The 19,873-nt window shown below is 36.9% G+C and overlaps 2 protein-coding genes across 2 annotated transcripts in view; one reads left to right on the forward strand and one right to left on the reverse strand.

Moving 5' to 3' along the window:
* The window catches only part of adam19a (ADAM metallopeptidase domain 19a), a 108,672-nt gene extending 98,968 nt beyond the window's left edge, over positions 1-9,704 (reverse strand). The window contains exon 1 of the mRNA XM_056238743.1: positions 9,356-9,704. Coding sequence (XP_056094718.1) covers positions 9,356-9,479 — 124 coding nt within the window. The 5' untranslated portion in view covers positions 9,480-9,704. The remainder of the gene's footprint in view (positions 1-9,355) is intronic.
* Positions 9,705-13,399: 3,695 nt separating this feature from the next.
* rwdd (RWD domain containing 4) lies at positions 13,400-16,851 on the forward strand. The gene is made up of 6 exons (XM_056238745.1): positions 13,400-13,605; positions 13,941-14,021; positions 14,614-14,723; positions 16,136-16,286; positions 16,507-16,621; positions 16,709-16,851. The coding sequence occupies exons 1-6, from the start codon at positions 13,582-13,584 to the stop codon at positions 16,810-16,812; spliced, it is 585 nt and encodes a 194-aa protein (XP_056094720.1). The 5' UTR covers positions 13,400-13,581; the 3' UTR covers positions 16,813-16,851.
* Positions 16,852-19,873: the final 3,022 nt, after the last annotated feature.

The raw sequence follows: 19,873 nt of genomic DNA on the forward strand, positions 1-19,873 counted from the left end.
AATTTCCACCTAAACTTGAATGTCATTGAATATATTCTTAATTACACATTTGAAACGATAAAGTTTCAATTAAGTGCATTTAAAACATTTTAGGCAGTAGTATTTTAGTCAATGCATCAAAGTGTAGCTTCTTTAAAGCATGGAAAAAAAAACATAATGATTTAAAATATACCTTAGTGTAACACTTAATTTGTCACAAAGTGCACTTTTTAAAAGTGTTCTTAAATATTTGATGAAATATTTATGAAAGTGTAGTCTCTCTAAGTACACTTAAGTGGCTTTTTATTTAATTCATATGATGTTTTCTGCAAGTACAGTTTAAGTACACTTATTTCTCACAAGGGAGGCAAGCGGTAAAACCTGACAACACACAAAATTTTAAAAATATATGGTATTTTAGAAGACAGAGATGATTTATAAATGACATTCACTGAGCCTTCTGTTTGAGAAAAGAAGATGGTGTTATAATAATATTCCATGCCACAAAAGTCGCTTTCACAAGGAAAAACAACCATTATCTATTGTGTGAGCCAATTTATGAAAGTCATTATCTTGATAGAGAAACTGTAGTCCAGGGACTAATGGAAAATTCCAGAAACAAGAAGCTCTTTAGACATACTGATGAAACCCAAAGTCATCCATCTTTCTTCTCATCACATAAACATAAGGCGTATAGAAATGAGTAATGGTGATATAACTAACCCATGCAGCTTGTGGAGAGCACAAAGCACTGTGAGTAGACCATGCAAAAAGTCTGCCTTATTTATATCTCCTATGCACATATATATGTACATATTCCAAATAAATCTACAATGCACGAACCCTTGTAGAGAAGAGTTATTTCCTACTGTAGCAAGGATTTTATTTGATTTGACGTAACCATTATTCTCTTCCAGTATTTGTCTTATTCTCAATATTTTAAGCTTTCAAATCATTCTGCAACAAATAGCACAGTATACAGAAAATACAGAACCTAGTCCCCAATCGAAATCCCAGAATAAGGCCACTGAATAGTAAGACTTTCCTGTGCTCACAAAGCAACACTATTGAAATTCCTCTTCTAATTATTTTCCTCTACATTTTTTTTAAATTAATTCTGCATGAACTCATGATAGTAGGTCCTAAAAGTAAAATGCCTTCCCCAATTAATACATGTGTGATGTGCAAAATATGATTATTATATTATAATATGACACATTTATTAATTTAAGTGAATGCTAGATTGGTAAATGTTTATAATAAGTATTTTACACACTGTATGGAGTGACAGGCGAGGAAAAGCACATTTTGGCCCTGTTTACATTGTACTAAGATGCGTTTTGGTCGATTGAATCACAAATAGACGAGGGAAACACATTTCCGTTTACACTTGGTGTTACTGTGTTTTAATTTCCTTAATTTCACTTTCGACCACTTCTGTCCTGATTTCTTCGAGGGGAGGGGTATATGTGTGGGTAAATGTATGGACTTTTTCAAATCTTTTGATCTTATATACGTAGACGAAACAAGCATGTGCAATTTACATATGAACGCGAAAGGAGACAACAGAAAAACATAATGAGAGCAGCATGCAGCTTTCATTTCTGCTCTGACAGACCACGGCGAACGCGGTGAGTGCATGTTAGAAATCATGAATGGTGAGAGAGAGAACATTGTCAAAATTAGGTCTTCAGCCGACAAAGTTCAAATCCGGTCTGGTTTAACGAGCTTCCCATGTTTACGCATTAAGCCCCGTTCACACTACACGCGACTTTGTCGCTGCAAGTCGCCAGTCGCTGGCGATGAGGTCGCTAGTGGGCGTTCCTACTACTGGTTGACTAGTATGACATCCAAAAGACAGCGAATCAGCTTTCTTGCCGCTAAAAAACACAATTTCTGGAGGGAAAATACTAAATATATACTCCGTACATAAAAACGTCTGTAGTGAAGCATGAAGATGAACGAGACACAGAAGTCGATTTTTCTCGTTGCGCCCGTTTATCTACGGCATAAGCGTAAACGCCGGTCTATCTGGGTTCACGAGACCATTCGGGCTCGGAGACAGCACGGCGAGTACCACCGGCTGGTGCAGGAACTGCGGCTGGATGAAGTCCTGTTCCAGCAGTACTTCAGGGGCTGAGGAGAAGGATCACGTGCGCTCCACTCCTATTGGTTGTCGCTCGCGAAAATCGCTCTTCATTTGCATAAAGTTAAACATTTCTCAACTTTGTCGCGTCGCCAGACACGCCCCATCTAGTCGCCAACGGTCGCTGTCGCGCGTGTCGCCGGAAGTCGCCCGCTCACCATTGAAATGAATGGTATCGCGTCGCTTGGTCGCGTGTAGTGTGAACGGGGCTTTAGGTCAGTAGTAGGCGGAGAGTAGGCGGTCTTTTGTGGCTGTTTGAACACATTCGACCACATGAGCGTTTGCACTACGAAAGCAATTCGGTCGAATGTGTTTCGAATACCTCCGGAAGTGGTCGAAAGTGGACAAGCTCAAAATGTTACAGACCCTGGTTACATTTGTATTTAGCGTCGTTAACTTGTTGTGATTGGATTGACAAAAACGACAGGAGTAAAAAAAAAAAAAAAAAAAATACCAGGAATAAACAGGGCCTTGAATGAGCAGGAGATTGAACCTAAACATACTACATTCTAAAAAATGCTGTGTTGTTTTCAACCCATGTTTGGGTCAATGGTTGGGTGGGTTTGTCCATATTTGACCCAAACATGGGTTGAAACAACACAGCATTTTTTAGAGTGTAACAATAAAGTTTTATGTTCATCATATAGGTAACCCTGAAGTCCTCCAAGGACAGCTTTACTACGGTCGATACCTGTTTTGAGTTGAAAGATGGCATTAATTAACAACTTGCATTGTATGAGAAGAGAAAGCGAGAGAGAGAGAGAGAAAGATTGCCCATACGAGCATTCAGTTATACAAGTTTCACCAGACAACAGTCATTATTTAATCTAATATATTTAATATTAGTTTAATATTTAATAGTTATATATAATATAATCAATTATTTCAGAAAGGTGTCAAAATCAACAAAAAATCCACATACAATTTTTTTTGTCCCAGTATTAAAGAATCAGTTATTAGAATGTTTGCTACTGAAAACTGAATGAGTAGTTATGTCTTTTGCTTTCTAAATTAGGATCTAACTTCTTGAATTTATTGCATTTGAAATTTTTATTGGTCATTTCCTCATGCAACCGAAGCACAGAACCCAAGCTGCTTCCTAGCCTCCGTTTTATTATAACAGTATGTCACCAGACTGCCTTCTAGTATAAAGCCCATATATATATATATATATATATATATATATATATATATGGGCTAAATATGCTTCGTTGATTAGGTATAAACAAGCCATACGTATATTTTAACATCAACTTCGCAGCTCAGCAGAATATTTACTCTTGCTAATAGCTCTTGCTTGTCGTAGATAATATTGCTAGGCTTGTTATAAATGCATTAAAGGTCTGTCACGCAATATGGATACTGAATCTTAGCGCAGGTCCCAGAGTCCCTGGTCAAATCTCAGAGAGATGTAGGAACCTCTCCAAACACGCAGAACACGCAGAGAGCTCGTGTAGTGTATGTTGGAACAGGACTGTGAACTTGATATCCTGAGACCAACAGCCTGTTTGAGTTGAGTGAACACAAAATGACAGAGAAGCGATGCCCGTGATGAAATATTCTAAAACAATCAGCAGTCTTCCTTTACATTTTTCATGTGTTGCTCAGCGAATCAGATAATCTGAGGCATTGATAATGTGAACTTTTTAAATGCTAAAAGCAACCTGGATCTTGTTGTGGTTTATACTTCTGACTGTAAAGGGTTTCCAGCATCGATAAAAGTCTTGTTTTAATGGAGAACTGTCATCGCGACTCACATCACATCATTATTTTACACAACTGAAAGACTGACCAATGTCTAATGATCAAATCGATTCATTTTGTGCAGTTAAGTGGTTTGACTTACATTCATCGCTTTATAACAGGGATTTGTGGTCCTGTAAATGATTAGGCTCCAGTATCTTTCAGTATTCAGTAACACTCTGGCCCTCGAGATCCATTTACCTGCAGTTTAAACTCCAACCTTGATAAAAGTTACCTGGCTGTAACTTTCTAGTAATCACAGACTTTGGCTGCGTCTGAAATTGCATATACTCTCTTGAGAAGGTATTTATTTTAAATAAGTAATTACTTTGTGTCTGCTAAAAATATGTATAGTATGAATATAATCCGGACGCACTACATTCGCCATGTTGTCGTTATCACGTGACCTACCAGTGTCAGTTATATAGCTTCGTTGCCATTCATAAATCCTCTCCCATGGCATAAGGGATAGTAAAATGTCCATCATACATAGGCTACACATCAGAATCTCGCCGGAAGTAGGTCACCCGGGTACTTTTTGCCTACTCTTTAATGTAAATTCGGACATACTACTGTATTTTGCTAACTATATAGCCTAATCTAGTAGGGAAGAATGCAATTTCGGATGCAGCCCTTAATTAGCTGGTTCAGGTGTGTTTGATTAAGATTAGAGCTAAAAGGGTGTTTGTTTGACTTATCACTTTTTTGCATGTTAGAATACCTAATTGCCATTGTTGTGCCGAATTTCGACCCCCGCGAAATTATTACCCCCCTAGCATTGGTAGGTTTAGGATTAGTTATGGGGGAGGGGTTAGGATTAGGGGCGGGGTTGGGATTAGGCAATCAGGTACTGACTTCAACGAGGGGGGTAATACTTTGCCAGGGGGTCGAAATTAGGCACAACACCGGCACAGTGGCTTATGGGTCGCACTGTTGCCTCACAGCAAGGAGATCCCTGGTTCGAGTCCCGGCTTCCTGTGTAGAGTTTGCATGTTCTCCCGGTTTCCTGCCCCACAATTCCAAAAACCTGCAGAAGGCTATAGTTGAATTGAAGACGCTAAATTGGCTTTATGCACAGCTGCACTACTTCCTGAACTTCAGCCAGCTCTTTTGTTTCCTGTCTGCCATTATTGGACAAACTGATTAATCCAGGTGTGCCTGGCCTCAGTAACAATAATCAGGCACACACTGATTAATCAGTTTGTCCAATAATGGCAGACAGGAAACAAAAGAGCTGGCTGAAGTTCAGGAAGTAGTGAAGCTGTGCATAAAGCCTATTGTCTGTTGGTGTGAATGCCTGTGAGTCCCAGTAATGGGGAGGTTTGGGAAAAGACCTTGCAACCTACCCCGGAAAAACCTTTGCCAAGAAAATTAATGGACTCTCACTTATGATGAGAGATGGCCCATTGAATCATCATGAGACTGAAATAGTTAATGAATGACAATGATAGGCTACCTATAATTAAATCAATTATAGGCTCTAATAGGCTACATAAAAATAGGATAGCCTAAAGGCCTGTTCACACCGGGACGAATTTCGCGCGCGATATTCACCGAAGTTTAACGCCTCGTGACTAAACAAAGGGCGCCGATGTGAGTGTGCACACCGACACGAAAAACGGCACGCGTAAAAGCGTCATTTAAAAAAAAAAACGCCTCGGGTTCGTTTTTTTAGTTTGACGCACCGCGTCAAAAACTATCCGACCAATGAGATTGGCGCTTTTGCTCACGTGTCTGGAGCTTCTGAAGTTACAGTAAAACACAACTTGGGGGCGCTCAAACACAAAACAGTCTTGCCGAGCACACAAATGTAACGGCGAAGAAGATATACGCCAAGTAGCGTCTACACTGCCAGGAAGAAATAAGACGAGGAAGATGCAAGGCAAGATGAATGTAGAGCTGGTGGTCTCGTTGGTGTCGGAACATAAAGAACTATATGACAAACGCGACAGCGACTACAACAATCTTGATAAAAGATAATGTTATGGAGTGGTATTGCAGAGCAAATGGGCGCCATCTAATGTCAGGGAATGAATTTGCATGTTCACTCGGCTCATCGTCAGCAAAAATCGCTTGGGTGTGACCACAAAAAACGCGTTGAAAAACGCTGGCGAATAACGTGCACAGATATTCGTCCCGGTGTGTACGACCTTTAAAGGCCTGTTCACACCGGGACGAATTTCGCGTGCAATATTCGCCGACGTTTAACGCCTCGTGACTAAACAATGGGCGCCAATGTGAGTGTGCACACCGATGCGAAAAACGCCACGCGTAAAAGCGTAATTTTTTAAAAAACGCCTCAGGTTCGTTTTTTTGGTTTGACGCACCGCGTCAAAAACTATCCGACCAATGAGATTGGCGCTTTTGCTCACGTGTCTGGAGCTTCTGAAGTTACAGTAAAACACAACTTGGGGGCGCTCAAACACAAAACGGTCTTGCCGAGCACACATACCTAATGGCGAAGAAGATATACAGCGTCTACACTCTGCCGGGAAGAAATAAGACGAGGAAGATGCAAGGCTAGATGAATGTAGAGCTGCTGGTCTTGTTGGTGTCTTTATAAAGAGACACCAACGACAATAAAGAACTATATGACAAACGCGACAAACTTGCTGTCTTCTTCTGAGTGACAAGCGAGTGTCAGAAGCGTAGTTGCGCAGCGCCACTTTGTGGACCGGGGTATTTCTGTTTTACATTAAGCGCCATCTAATGTCAGGTAATGAATTTGCATGTTCACTCGGCTCATCGTCAGCGAAAATCGCTTGGGTGTGAACACAAAAAACGCGTTGAAAAACGCTGACGAATAACGCGAGCCGATATTCGTCCCGTGTGTACGAGGCTTAACATACAAATTTTTTTTTTCAATTTATTCATTCTTTCCTTTCAGACATGAGTCATGACCAATGTAACTTGCAATAAATTACAGATTAATTCAGTAGTCACTCCAAATGATTCGGTAAGTGTTTTAGATTCACTAGACAAAATCGGCTCATAAGAATTATTCTTCGGCAATCGTCACGCGATATTTTGATCGTCCGCGAAGTATACAGGCATTAACCTGTTTTTGATTAACTAAAAAACATTTTGCAAACGCAATGCATGTTTTTGATTAAATACAAATGAACCGACTTATAAGGCTAGGCTACTAATGAACAGTGGCGGCTCCAGACAATTTTGATTGGGGGGGCAATGGGGGGTCCTGGTCATTTCAAGGGGGGTCTCATGAAAACCAACAAAAAATACAGTGGAAACGGCTAATAACTGCATATTGCAGCTACTTAACAACAAAAACAACACAGCATATCAACTACTTTGTTTTTAATTAATTAATCAATTGCAGTTTGCAAACAATATGCTCGAACTTTAATTGCCATAGCCACACCCATGACAGAAAACATATTTACAAAATAGTATCCTCCTCATCCTCCAATTCCTCGGTGTCCTCTGTTTCCAGTCTTTACTAAGATATCCTATGAACAATTATTTACAAAATCTTCTGCAGGACAGTTCAATTCTTTACAATAATATAATATATTATGAAAGAAAATTAAGCTGTTACACTGAGATGGTTTAGGAAAACCATAAAGTGTTTTTGTACAGTCAATTAATTGTACAGGCAGCATTAAACCATCAAAGTTAAATGATTGTTTATAGCTTATGAATTTCCTAGCCTATATTTTCTTTAGCAGGGGGTTTCAAACTTTTTAATGGCAATGAGCCCTAAACAATACCCTTGTGAGATTCTTTATTTAGGCTTATAATATAATAAAATTTATGCCTAATATAATATAATATAATATAATATAATATAATATAAAAAATGAATTGAAGTATTTGAAGTGATATAATATATCAGTTTAAATGCTTCAATTTGTTTTCATATTATATTATTATAATATGAAAACAAACTGAAGCATTTACTGTAAATAGCTAGATCTAATAGCTAAATATTTTCAAGAAAAGTGAATATGTGAACTCTTTTATAGTAGCCTAATCTAACCATGCCTGAAACTATTTAAATCTATTTAAACTAATGATGTCTTTTGAGTTTGCACGCGGGTGGGTGTGTAATTACCGTTCTGTGTCCATCATCCGTTATTTCCACCACTTTAATCAAACCACTCTTCTTTAAAACATGATATTGTGATTTTATTTCACATGTCTTTGCGTTTCTCGTCGCCTCTCGTATTGAGATAGCCTATTTGGTCCGCACACACGACTCACTGCCAATCACACGCGCTCACATCGTTCTCTTTCTTTGAAACCTGTTAACTGCACTCACCAGTTTGAGCACTGCAATTATTTCTCACATACAATCAAATGGATTTCCCCACACATTTCGCGTCAGTCCTCTGCGTGGCATATTATTCTTTTCTGCGCGGCCGCGGCATCAGAAGTGCACGACCGCGCACGCGCGCAGCTTAGAGGGAACGTGATTCTTATGTTTATATATTTTGTATGTCGAATAAAATATTAATTATTATTGTATGTTCTGCGTAGTTTGAAGATAAACATTTTTAAATATTTATCCCGGATATATATATATTTTTAATCAGGAAGGGGGTGGGGGGTCAAATGGGGGGTCAACGCATTTTTTGGGAGGGTCTTGAGACCCCCCAAGACCCCCCCTGGCGCCGCCCCTGCTAATGAACCGTATCAGGATTATTCGGATTAGCCCACTCCGGAGATGTAGGCTATATGTTTTTGATTCACAAAAAAAAAAAAAAAACCGGATCGACTCACTCGTTTGGGAATCTGACTACACTGATCGCACTAGATTTTTTTTTTTTTTTTTTTTTTTTTTTTTTTATACTTATAATAACCTACTGATTAGAGTATAGCCTACCTAATTCTGATTAGTCAGATATTCAAAATAGCGCTGATATTTCACGCTGTAGATCTAGTAGGCTACAGCGGTGCGCTACTCCGGTTAGGCTACTAAAGTGCTGAATAGTATAGGCTAGTGCTGATTCTGAACTTACAAAAATATCCTAGGCTACTGTTAAAAAGTACTGTTACTTCTCGGTCACTAACCAGGGTTACTGTACTTTTAAATGTTTATGTAAGTCGTTCCGATTTAATGGTTAGATCGAATAAATAGAATGTTACAATGTCACATTTTCTCCTTTTGCATTTTCAGTTGAGGTCCATATTAGGTGCAATCGCATTTGATTATGTCCTGACGTTTATAGCAACATTAAAGTAAACAATCACATGAGAATATAAAGCAGTCTTCTTGCATTAGTCAACATGGGCAACATCCACATCCATATATGGCAGGGAAATCACTGATGAATTATTGCTCAAAAAGCTTTTCTTTACACAGTAACCTAAGCAAACAATGTATTTATGCATCAAAGCTACACTTTTGGAAGCGACTTAAATGCGTTTTCCCAGCAAAAAAACTTCTTCGTGTATGCGCGCAACTGGTTGATAAAGGAGAACAACTTTCCAAGTAGGTTCTGGGGTATGAAAGCGCTGTCTTACCTTCCTCCCGAGGATTTCCGCCTACAATTTCCAGTAAACCGTTAAACAGAAAAAGCGATAGCAATACAAGCACATATCGTGTCGATGAAATGTGTCCGTTTTTCTGTCTGTGTTTGGTATACATCCCTGTGGCGGTCGGTGCTGTTCTCCGTCTCGCCTCGCGCTGGATTCACTCGCCAGCGTGAGAGGAAACCAGAAGAAATAGATGCAATTGAGTCAGCTAAGCTCTGCCCTCTCGATTTGTATGAGCCACACGAACCATTATCGTAAACTGTCCTACTACGAGCAGAGAACACAAGCAAGGCAGGAAGGATGAGAATCGTGAAGCCCTTGGCTTGGGCACTTGAAAGCAAGCGCACATTGCCAGGGCTTTCCTCCGGGCAGATAGTGGATTTATGACTCATTGATCACTGTATTCACAGACCCCTGCTGAGAAAAACAGCAGCTGCTTTGCTGGTCTGAAATGGTCAGGCTTGTTTTAGTTGGTTGGTTTATCGGACCAATGTATAGCTAAGCTAATTTTAGCCGCATAATAAGGATAACAAATATGCTTTGGTAGCCTAATCATAGGCTAATTATGATAGCCTATACAAGCGAGATTATGAGATAAAAGTCGAAATTATCACATAAAAAGTAGAAAATGTGAGATAAAAAGTCCACAATTACGAGTTAAAAGTCTAAATGATGACAAAAAGTTGAAATTATGAGATAATCAGGCATAATAAGGCTCCAAAATAATTGGATACAATTTTGACTCTTTATCTCATTATTTGAGTTCGATGTCATAATGTTGACTTTTTATCTGAAAATTTCGACTATTTATGTAGGCCTAATAGTATTTTTTTTTACAGTCTATGGTAATAATAATTAAGACTTTTTGTCTCATAATTTAAACTTTTTATCTCGTAATTACCAATTTTGTTTTGTTTTTGGTGGAAATGGGGTTCCACGTGAAATGGGCTTCCATAATTTGATCGTTCTTGCATGGAATTCTGGAAATGATTAGTGTCTTTTTAAAAACATCATATTCCATACATTATGAGATCATTATTAATTTTGCATTAATTAAAACATGTAAATGTAATGTTTGGCCTTTTTTCTGTTACAATTACTGCACTTACATAATAAAGTATATCATTAACAAACTATTAGTTTACAGTTTATTAATAGTTTATATTGTAGTTTCTATGTTATTATATATACAAATAGTGAGAGCCTCAATCATTGTCACTGTAAATAACAAAATGCTTATTATTTAATTAGCTCATACAATAATTAAAAGTTGATTTATGCTTTATTAACAACCATATAAATGATGTACAGTAGTTTAAACCAGTAATAAAGGAGTTGTGAATTAGTTATAAATAGTTCTCACTTTAGATTAGGTCATGGAAAATAGGAAAATATCATGAATCAACCTTTATTGGACATTAATTGCATTCATTTTCAGTGTTCCTTAAATTTTAAAAGCACACACACACACACACAGAGTTTAGATTCTGTGACCTAATCTAAAGTGAGAACTATTTACAATTAATAAGTTAACAAAGTATAAAAAACATGATCTAACTCGTTACATATGAGCTAATTAAACAATAATAATTAATTACAGTGACAATGAAAGAACTCACTAGTATACTATTATATTTAAAAAAACTAGAGACTAATATATTAATGAATTAACTAATAGTTTGCAAATGATTTGGAATTACTTTATTACCGTTTACTTATTATAAAGTGTTACCAAATGACTAAACAAAATGTTTTTATTTTTTTACAGTTCTGCATAAGTTAGAGCTTAGGCTGGTTTAAGTTTAAGCTTTTTTGTTTCCAGCAGGCACATAACAACATCGCGATCCAAAATGAAAGGCTGGCAGAGAGGCTGTGGGCTTGGAAACAATGGATCTCTAAACGGATCATGTGCAGTGTGTGGTGTCTGTGACTATACTCACTCATCAGGAAATGTTAATGCCATTCGGCTTTTAAAGACTGCAAAACCATCAAAGCGAGCATACAAATGGTTTACAACACACACACACAATAGTCCTCCTGCAACTTTGTCGTAAAAGAGATTGTGTAGAGCCAACCGGTCATGTAATTCAGACTGTGGGAGTTAAAGCTTTGGCCAGCTGCCTGCAGTTCCTCGCCTAAAGAAACATACAATGGTGTAAAATATACTTTTGACTCCACAGTGCTATAAGCTTTGAGAGTATACATAAGTCGCAGAACTGAATCGAACGGTCAGAATGCTCAAAAGTGAATGCACATAACATGCTTGTGGAGAGTGGCGTGTCATTAAAATGGCTCCTTGCTTCCCCACATCAGTACTGTACGTGTGGGTTTGACTCAGAACAGTAAACTTTGAGCAGCATCCCATCTCCTGTGCTCATACCACTGTAAAATACCTTAGCCCAATGGAGCTATGATAAATATTGCATTTTCAGAGAGATGATAAATGATTTATTCTCGACCCTGAGTTGTGTCTTTTATAAACTTATTTTTGGATGGCTTGTTTAATGGAAGAGGTCTGGTGAAATTAGAACAGTAAATCTTCCCAACAGGTAATTTGGCTATCGGTCTGTCAGAAGTGAGCTGGGATATAATCTCCTGCCCTCGACTCTCTGTGCGTCTCATCTCGGTCTTTAAAGGCAGCTTGGGGTCGCTCAATAATCAGAGAGGGCTTTAATCATGACTCAATGAGGACGTCGTGTTGACCCGTAAACCACATGTAAATGAGTGCTATAATCAACATGTCGCTGTGAAGGTCCTTGCACTAAAAGTCTAAATGAGCTTTTTTCCTGATTACTATGTAAATGTGAACTATTAAGCAAAAGGTGTAAAATGATATTGTTTTGTTCTGATTAGATTATATAAGTGAAGCCTTTTAAATTAGAATGCAGATTGATGAGCTTCAGATAATGCACAATGAAAACTTTTTGCATAAAACATGAGTTAAATACTTAGCAGATTACTTCAGTTTTCAGTTGTCACAATGATTCCTGCTATTAGTGGGATAGTTCACCTGAAAATGTAAATTCAGTCATCATTTACTCACTTTCATTGTCTTTCCAAACCTGTATGACTTTCTTTCTTCTGTGGAACACAAAATAATATATTTTGAAGAATGTAACAGTTTTCATTAACCAATGACTTCTGATGTATATGGGGATTTTCTTTGATATTCAACAGAAAAAAGGGAGTCATACAGGTTTGGAGTTACATGACGGTGAGTAAATGATGACAGAATGTACATTTTTAGATGAACTGTGGATTCAACAGTGAAATAATATTACAGTGAAATAACACAACCCCCCCCCCCCCCCCCCCCCCCCCCACACACACACACACACACACAATGTACCTAATAAATATAACACTTTTTAACATTTGTGACAACTTGCCCCAATCTGACAGTTATGAAAAATAGGCCTATTTATCATATTTTGCAATAGCTATTGGATAAATAAGATAATACAATAACAAAACAACACTGGAAACGAAGACAACAGTCAATTTTATAGTAAGATTTAAATTTTGTGCTCAAGAGTAGGCCTAGCCTATTGAATTTTTGGATTAGTCACAAAAAATTACTCTAATTTAAGAGGGGTTGAAGAAGATGTTTGAAACCAACATAGAAAAGGACTGATAGAAAAAAACAAGCATTTGTGTAATTCATTTCTCAAAACCTCAGTTAGTGACTCTAAAAACTAAATGTGTCGGCTGTAAGGCCGTGCTTTGATAGTGTAATGCTTTTTAACTGGACAATAACACCTTTTGAGGGTAGCTGCATATTTTCTTAGGATTTAATGTTTTATTTCCTTTACCTTTGATATGTAGTACACTCCTTCATTCGCCGTTACCCACTATCTTTTTAGCTTTGATACTTGATGTATCAAGTATCAAATGTACCTGATATGACATTATGCGCGATTCTATTCAAAGACATATAGTGTTTTGTCGCCATCTAGTGTATGTTAAGAGGTGTTGCAGTGCCAGTGCATTTCTGTACTCCAGTCCTGCAGGGGACAGTAACCGTGACTATCATCTGAGATGACAACTCTTCTCTGTTGAGTAGACTGTGCGAGACTGACTATATTCTGAGTTACAGTTACAGGATTCTTAAAGCATGTTGATCCTCATTAGTGTTTAAACTTTATTTTGACCACAGTCCGCTGATACACCAGCGCTGTTTATGACTGTTTTAAAGTGTTAGATTGGCGAAAAACATGACTGCCAATGAAGACCAGGAGGTGAGACAGATACAGCTAAAGCTAACATGATCTAAAATATGCTCATTAAATGCATTGTGGAAGTTTTATAAAGGGCTGTGTATTCTAACCTAACCACAAACTTAATGAACATCTGGTTTATGCCCACATTTCATTCTGAAATTGAATAACACTATACAAAAAAAAGTAAAGTGGTGGTACCATGGAACAGCGATGATATTACTGTATAGTGTTTCCATTTTTATGTCCCATGTTATATCAGTACACTAGGAAAATACAACGGCAAATGTCCAAAACATGGTAATATCATAGTAGTGCAGGGCTATAGTTATTGACTCTGAAGTGTTCGTGTGCAGATGGAGTTGGAGGCTCTGCGTTCAATCTATGAAGGAGATGACTGCTTTAAAGAGCTCAGCTCTGTTTCTTTCCAGTTCAGGGTAAGAACTGCTTCTCGCCACTAATACTTCAGTTCAGTGGTGTGAAAAAAGTCATAAACATATACCAAATACTGTTTACTTTGACTTACAGTGATGTTTTATTTAGCCTATGCCGTACAGATAAAATGAACAACACTATTTACATTTATTTACAGAAACTTTTATCGAAAATCTATCTATCTATCTATCTATCTATCTATCTATCTATCTATCTATCTATCTATCTATCTATCTATCTATCTATCTATCTATCTATCTATCTATCTATCTATCTAGTTTAGTAAACAAGCTAGAGCAGAAGTGAAATGCAAAGTAAATAAATAAATAGGAGTGCCTTGGTTTATACATTCTTTAGTTGTATAACACTCTTACACTTTGGTGATGGCATGAGATGATACGTTACTATATAATGGATTTAACTGATTACCCAATTCATATATTGTTGGTTTAGATGATATTGTATTAATAATACGTTTGCAAAAAACATATAGCACTACTATTGTACCTTGTCCAAAGTTTTTTTGGTAATGTCATGGTACTTTTTGTGTCTGAATTGTGTTATTTTCTTCTTCTTTTTATTTTTTATTTGTAGATAGGAGATGTTGATGACACTAAATCCTTCCTGCTAGAAGTGTGTTGGCCAGAGAACTATCCTGAAACTGCACCGCACATATCATTAGATACTTTTTTCAACAACAGAATGTAAGTTGTTCACAGTATATTTGTTTTAGCCTTTCATTGTGGCTAAAATGTTCTAACCTAAGTTCATAGATTGTACTTGACAGAGATATGTCAGATTATTTGCACTGGATATGTTTATATTTCAAAAGTTTACGTTCAGTAAGATGTTTTTGACACGAGTCTCTTATGCTAACCAAGGCTGTATTGTGAAATATTATTACACAAGGTTCCTACGCAGTATGGAATTTGATTTGAGTAATATCCAAGTCTGGTCTGGATAAGGATGGGACAAAAACAGTATGGAAAAATATTTGTGTTTCCAGACTATTGGTCCTATTCAGTTTTCTAAACTATAAAATTAAAAATTTGAATTTCTAAAAATAAATGTATCGTATTAGCAGTGTTTCCATGGCAAATGTTTAGTGATCCTTTAGTGATTGTCAAACACGAATGAATGAATTCATGTTGCAACTTTTAATTATGCAAAACTGTTACCATAAGTGAGCCTATTTTGAACACCAAAAGAATGTTTACTCAATTGCCAGGGCCACTTAAACCAGAAACAAATAAAGGAGCAAACAATCATCTAAATCAGACTGTACTTTGCTGTTTGGGGATCATGCAACATCAGACCACATTTACAGTATCGAACTGATGTGTCAGAGTTGAAAATATGCAGGTTATAAAGCATTTTAGGTTTCTTTTTAAGAAAAACCATTTAAGAAAACCAATGAAAATAATATTTACAGGTGACTGAACTATATACCAAATATAATGCTGAAAATAACGCTCAGTATATAAACCATTTATGTTAACTATGGCCTGAAAAAAATCTACAGAGAGGTTTGAAAAATTTGAGGCTGGAGAAGTATGGAATTTTTAAATGAAAAATGTGTAATTGTGACTACAATTTAAAATAGCTTGCTTTTTTAATATAATATTTTAAAATGTAGTTTATTCCTGTGATGGCAAAGCTGAATTTTCAGCATAATTACTCCAGTCTTCAGTGTCACATGATCTTTCAGAAATCATTTTAAAATGCTGATTTAGTGCTCAAGAAACATTTCTTATTATCAATCAGTGTTGAAATCATTTGTGCTGCTTAATAGTTTTGTGGAAACCGTGATCATTTTTTTTTCAGTATTAGTTAATAAATAGAAAGTTCGAAAGAACATTTATTTGAAATTTTTGTAACAATGTAAAAGTCTTTACTGCCACTTTTGATAATTTTTTTTCTGAATAAAAGTGTATATATATATATATATATATATATATATATATATATATATATATTTTTTTTTTTTAAACTTACTGACCGCAAGCTTTTGAATGGTACTTTGAATGGTACTATTGGATTTATATTGAATATCATATTTCATAGTGCAAGTATGGTTATTGGATTTAACGGGATTAAATGAACCTTCTAATTTTAGATCGCTGGAGACAAAGCAGTACATTCTCTCGAAGATGAGCGAACAGGTGGAGGCCAACCTCGGCACTGCCATGATGTACACACTTTTTGAGTGGGCCAAAGAGAACCAGGAAACACTCATGGAAAACCATCAGCCTGTGACAACCGCTGTGGTCTGTATTCTTGATGCGTTGGGCTCTCTGAATATATTGTGCAATGTCTGCACTAGTGCTTTCTGATATATTTGACATTATATCTTTTAACAATTACATCACCTCAAAAGAACAAAGTGAAGGTCTCTTGTAGCTATGGAAACTGATTGTTCAGAATGACTTTGTCACAGCTCCTGTAAAAAAAAAAAAAAAAAATGTAACGACTGGTATTGTTTCTCAGACCTTGATGTCCAACAGCGATGTCATGAATAATTCCACCTCTGTCAGTAAGAAGAAGAAGGAGAAGAAAGAGCAACTAACCAAATCACAGAAGAGGAAACTGATTGGAAAAACAGGTTAGTATCATTGGCTAAAAAACGAAAGAAGTTTGGCTTTGTTGTTTGAATGCACACTGATGTGAAACTACCCTTTGCAATAAACAGATAATAAGGGTGAACTACCAAGAGGTTGGAACTGGGTAGATGTTATTAAGGTAAGTTCAAATAGAATGATTTTCTACAAATGCCATTTGATGCTTAAAATATAAATGCACATTCTTAAGGCCCCTGATGTACTCATGGCGATGTTCTTTTTCGTTCCTCGCTTAGGGATAAAAATAAGTTTGAAATAAGTAAGCAGCGGTGTATGCTGTTAGCGAACATCCCGACGCCGTCCACGCTGCTGAGAGCGCGTTTAGATGAATATGTTAATATGTGCTGTACACTTTTCTCTCAATAACCAAATAAACACACCACAAAAAGACAGCGGTGAAAAAACAACAGTTAAAAAAGCATTTATCATAGCGATGTGGATGTTCGCACAATCTCTGCAATTCGGCACTCCAGTAAAGTCACGTTGCGTTTATTTATATAGCATTTTATACAGTAGATTGTTTAAAAGCAAGCAGCTTTACAGTATTAAACAAGAAAAAAACAGTTTCAGTGGCTCCTTAAATTCAAATTACAACTTTAATTTATTTATTATAAAGCGGATCTCAGTGTGTTCGTGTTTTTACTCATGTCTAACCTCGACCGACTGAACAGAATAAATTAGGGTTGTCAGTAGTACTAAAAAAGTACCAGTAATACTAAAAAGAAAAAGAAAAGTTGACTGTTCCAGGATTATCAGTATTTCCGCTTATAGACGATGCTTTCAAATGTTTTCGTTCGTGTTTCGTTCGCTCTGAGCCTCAAAGGTTAAAGGGATAGTTCACCCAAAACTCTCCTGTTTTGAACTCCCTAAATGAACACCAAACAAACTTCTTTTTGGCCTGATTTTGTTCGAAATGACGTCACACCAGTTCTTTCACCGATTCTGCTTGAAGTGTTTCTGGGGCCTTTAAACATTCAGAGACTTGTTTTATAATGTCTGTCTTTTTTCTCTTTTTGTATGGGGATCCCGACCACGTTTTCTGTTCACCAAACAGCATGTAAGCAATTTCTATTTAAGATATAATATACAGTGGCCCCAAGAAGTGTTTGGACTCTAAGGTCATACTTAAGACAAACTGTTTGAATGTTGTGACATTAGATAACAAATATCAAACCAAACAGTGTTTATTTGAAAGAAAAACGATGCAAGCGTTTCACAGAAATGTGAAATTGAGTGTCTAGCATCATATATTTTTATGATGCCATTTGGTTTGATATTGTATTAACTAATGCAATGGATACATACAGATTATGAATGGCTGCAGAATTCAAATATTTTTGGGGCCTCTGTATTATGAATTAAATATTCAGGTTGTAATCATAATAGTGAATGGCATAATGAAACCATGTTTATAGCTTTTAAATAACAATTGACACTATGAAATACTACAACTTGGACTACTTGGTATACTACAACTCTCAAATGGATTAAGTGATACATACACTACTGTTCAAAAGTTTGGGGTCAGTAAGATTTTTTTTAAGTAATACTTATTCATTAAATTGAAGTGACAGTAAAGACATTAATAATGTTAAATATATTTTAATTTTATATTTCAAATAAATTGTATTTTGAACTTTCTATTCATCAAAGAATATTGAAAAAAAATTACAATGCATTATTTATTTTTTATTTATAATTATTATATTTCACAATTCTAGTTTTTACCGCATTTTTGTTCAAATAAATGCAGCCTTGGTGAGCATAAGAGACTCAAAAACATAAAAAAAACATATTTGCAATCCCAAATCTTTAAACGGTAGTCCACGCTTATCATACTTTTACATATTTCTTGTCTTCTTTCTTGTTTGTTTTTTTCCCCTATAGCTGAGCAAAACTGGAGGAAAAGATGAAGATTAGAGATACTTGATGAACGATGGATTGATGTAGTGCCGGGTGAATGTATGGATGAATTGTTTCTCTGTGCACTTTTTTTTTTTTTTTTTTTTTTTTTTTTTTATGAAAGCTGACCTGAATTCTCTCCGGCCATGATTTCAATTCACCTGAAGCTGCCACAGAGCTGATTTGACACTGAGTGGAAGGAGCTCTGCCGTCACAAAGACACGTGTCCTCAGCCACAGAAGTGTGTGCTAAATTAGCTGAGCAACACATGAACATCATGAGGCGTGTGTTAAGTATACTAACACAGGCTGAAATGCTTGTATTTTGGAACTGGTAGAACAGTTGGGCGTCACTTAATAAAGATAACATCGGTGTGATGTGCAATTTAATTAATCTTGTGTCCTTTAAAATGCATCAGGGGTAAAGGTGTCATTCAATCTGACAGGTTACTAAAATAAAACAAGGTCTGTGTCCGAAATCACATAGGCCCTGTCCCAAATGGCACACTCCGTACTTGTGGACTTCCTCAGAGTCCACACTTGGATGACGTCATGTAGTGCAGACCTATAGGGCCCTTAGCGTGAGTCCGCGAGGGCGCATTGAAAGGTATTTTTGGGACAGACTCGATCGTCACGCCTGAAACAGGAAGATGGTCTGATTGTTGTTACGGACAGGAGCTACAGGTTCGGGGAAATATGCTGCCTATTGTTGTTGTGTTTACATATGACTCAGTAAAGCCCTGACATTCTGTTCTATTTATTTAATGAATCATAATGCGATCGTATTATTCAGCTCGCTATTATTAGCCTATGTTTGAGACGTCAACCACTGGCCGATGATCATAATGTTTGTATAAACTTGTCATAAAAACCGTAATGATAATTACACTTAAATATTTTCTTCTCAGCCATGTTAACAATTGTCCGTGAGCGAAATCTCCTCCCATCCGTTGTCTGATTGGCCTTTCGCAAGGATTCCTGGGTAGTTAAAGTGCGTGGAGCCTGCATCTATGCGGGCTTCGCGGAAGACCGCTTCAAGGGTACAAAGGGGGCGCTGCTGAGCACACTTCAGAGCGTTAAAATGCTAAATGGGACGGCCTACGGACTCGTAGACTCGGCGAGCACGCGCAATTTAAGTCCACGAGACCGAAAGTCCGCATGAAGTGCGCCATTTGGGACAGGGCCATACTCTCTTGTACTTTATTTTAAAATAAGTAATTACTTTACGACAGCTAATAGTATGTTCTATATAGTATAAATGTGTGTAGTATGTATGTAATCTGGATGTACTACATTCACCATGCTGTCATTATCATGTGACCTACCAGCGTCAGT

The sequence above is a fragment of the Rhinichthys klamathensis genome, unplaced genomic scaffold (genome assembly GCF_029890125.1).
Source record: "Rhinichthys klamathensis goyatoka isolate OS25496 unplaced genomic scaffold, OSU_Roscu_1.1 h1tg000535l_1, whole genome shotgun sequence".
NCBI classification, from domain to species: domain Eukaryota; kingdom Metazoa; phylum Chordata; class Actinopteri; order Cypriniformes; family Leuciscidae; genus Rhinichthys; species Rhinichthys klamathensis.

Excerpts from the sequence above, each read along its gene's own strand:
- rwdd (XM_056238745.1), top strand. The coding sequence starts at position 13,582 with ATGACTGCCAATGAAGACCAGGAG. Across the intron at positions 14,022-14,613 it reads CTGTTTCTTTCCAGTTCAGG|ATAGGAGATGTTGATGACAC; the intron begins GTAAGAACTGCT and ends TTTTATTTGTAG. Across the intron at positions 14,724-16,135 it reads ACTTTTTTCAACAACAGAAT|ATCGCTGGAGACAAAGCAGT; the intron begins GTAAGTTGTTCA and ends TTCTAATTTTAG.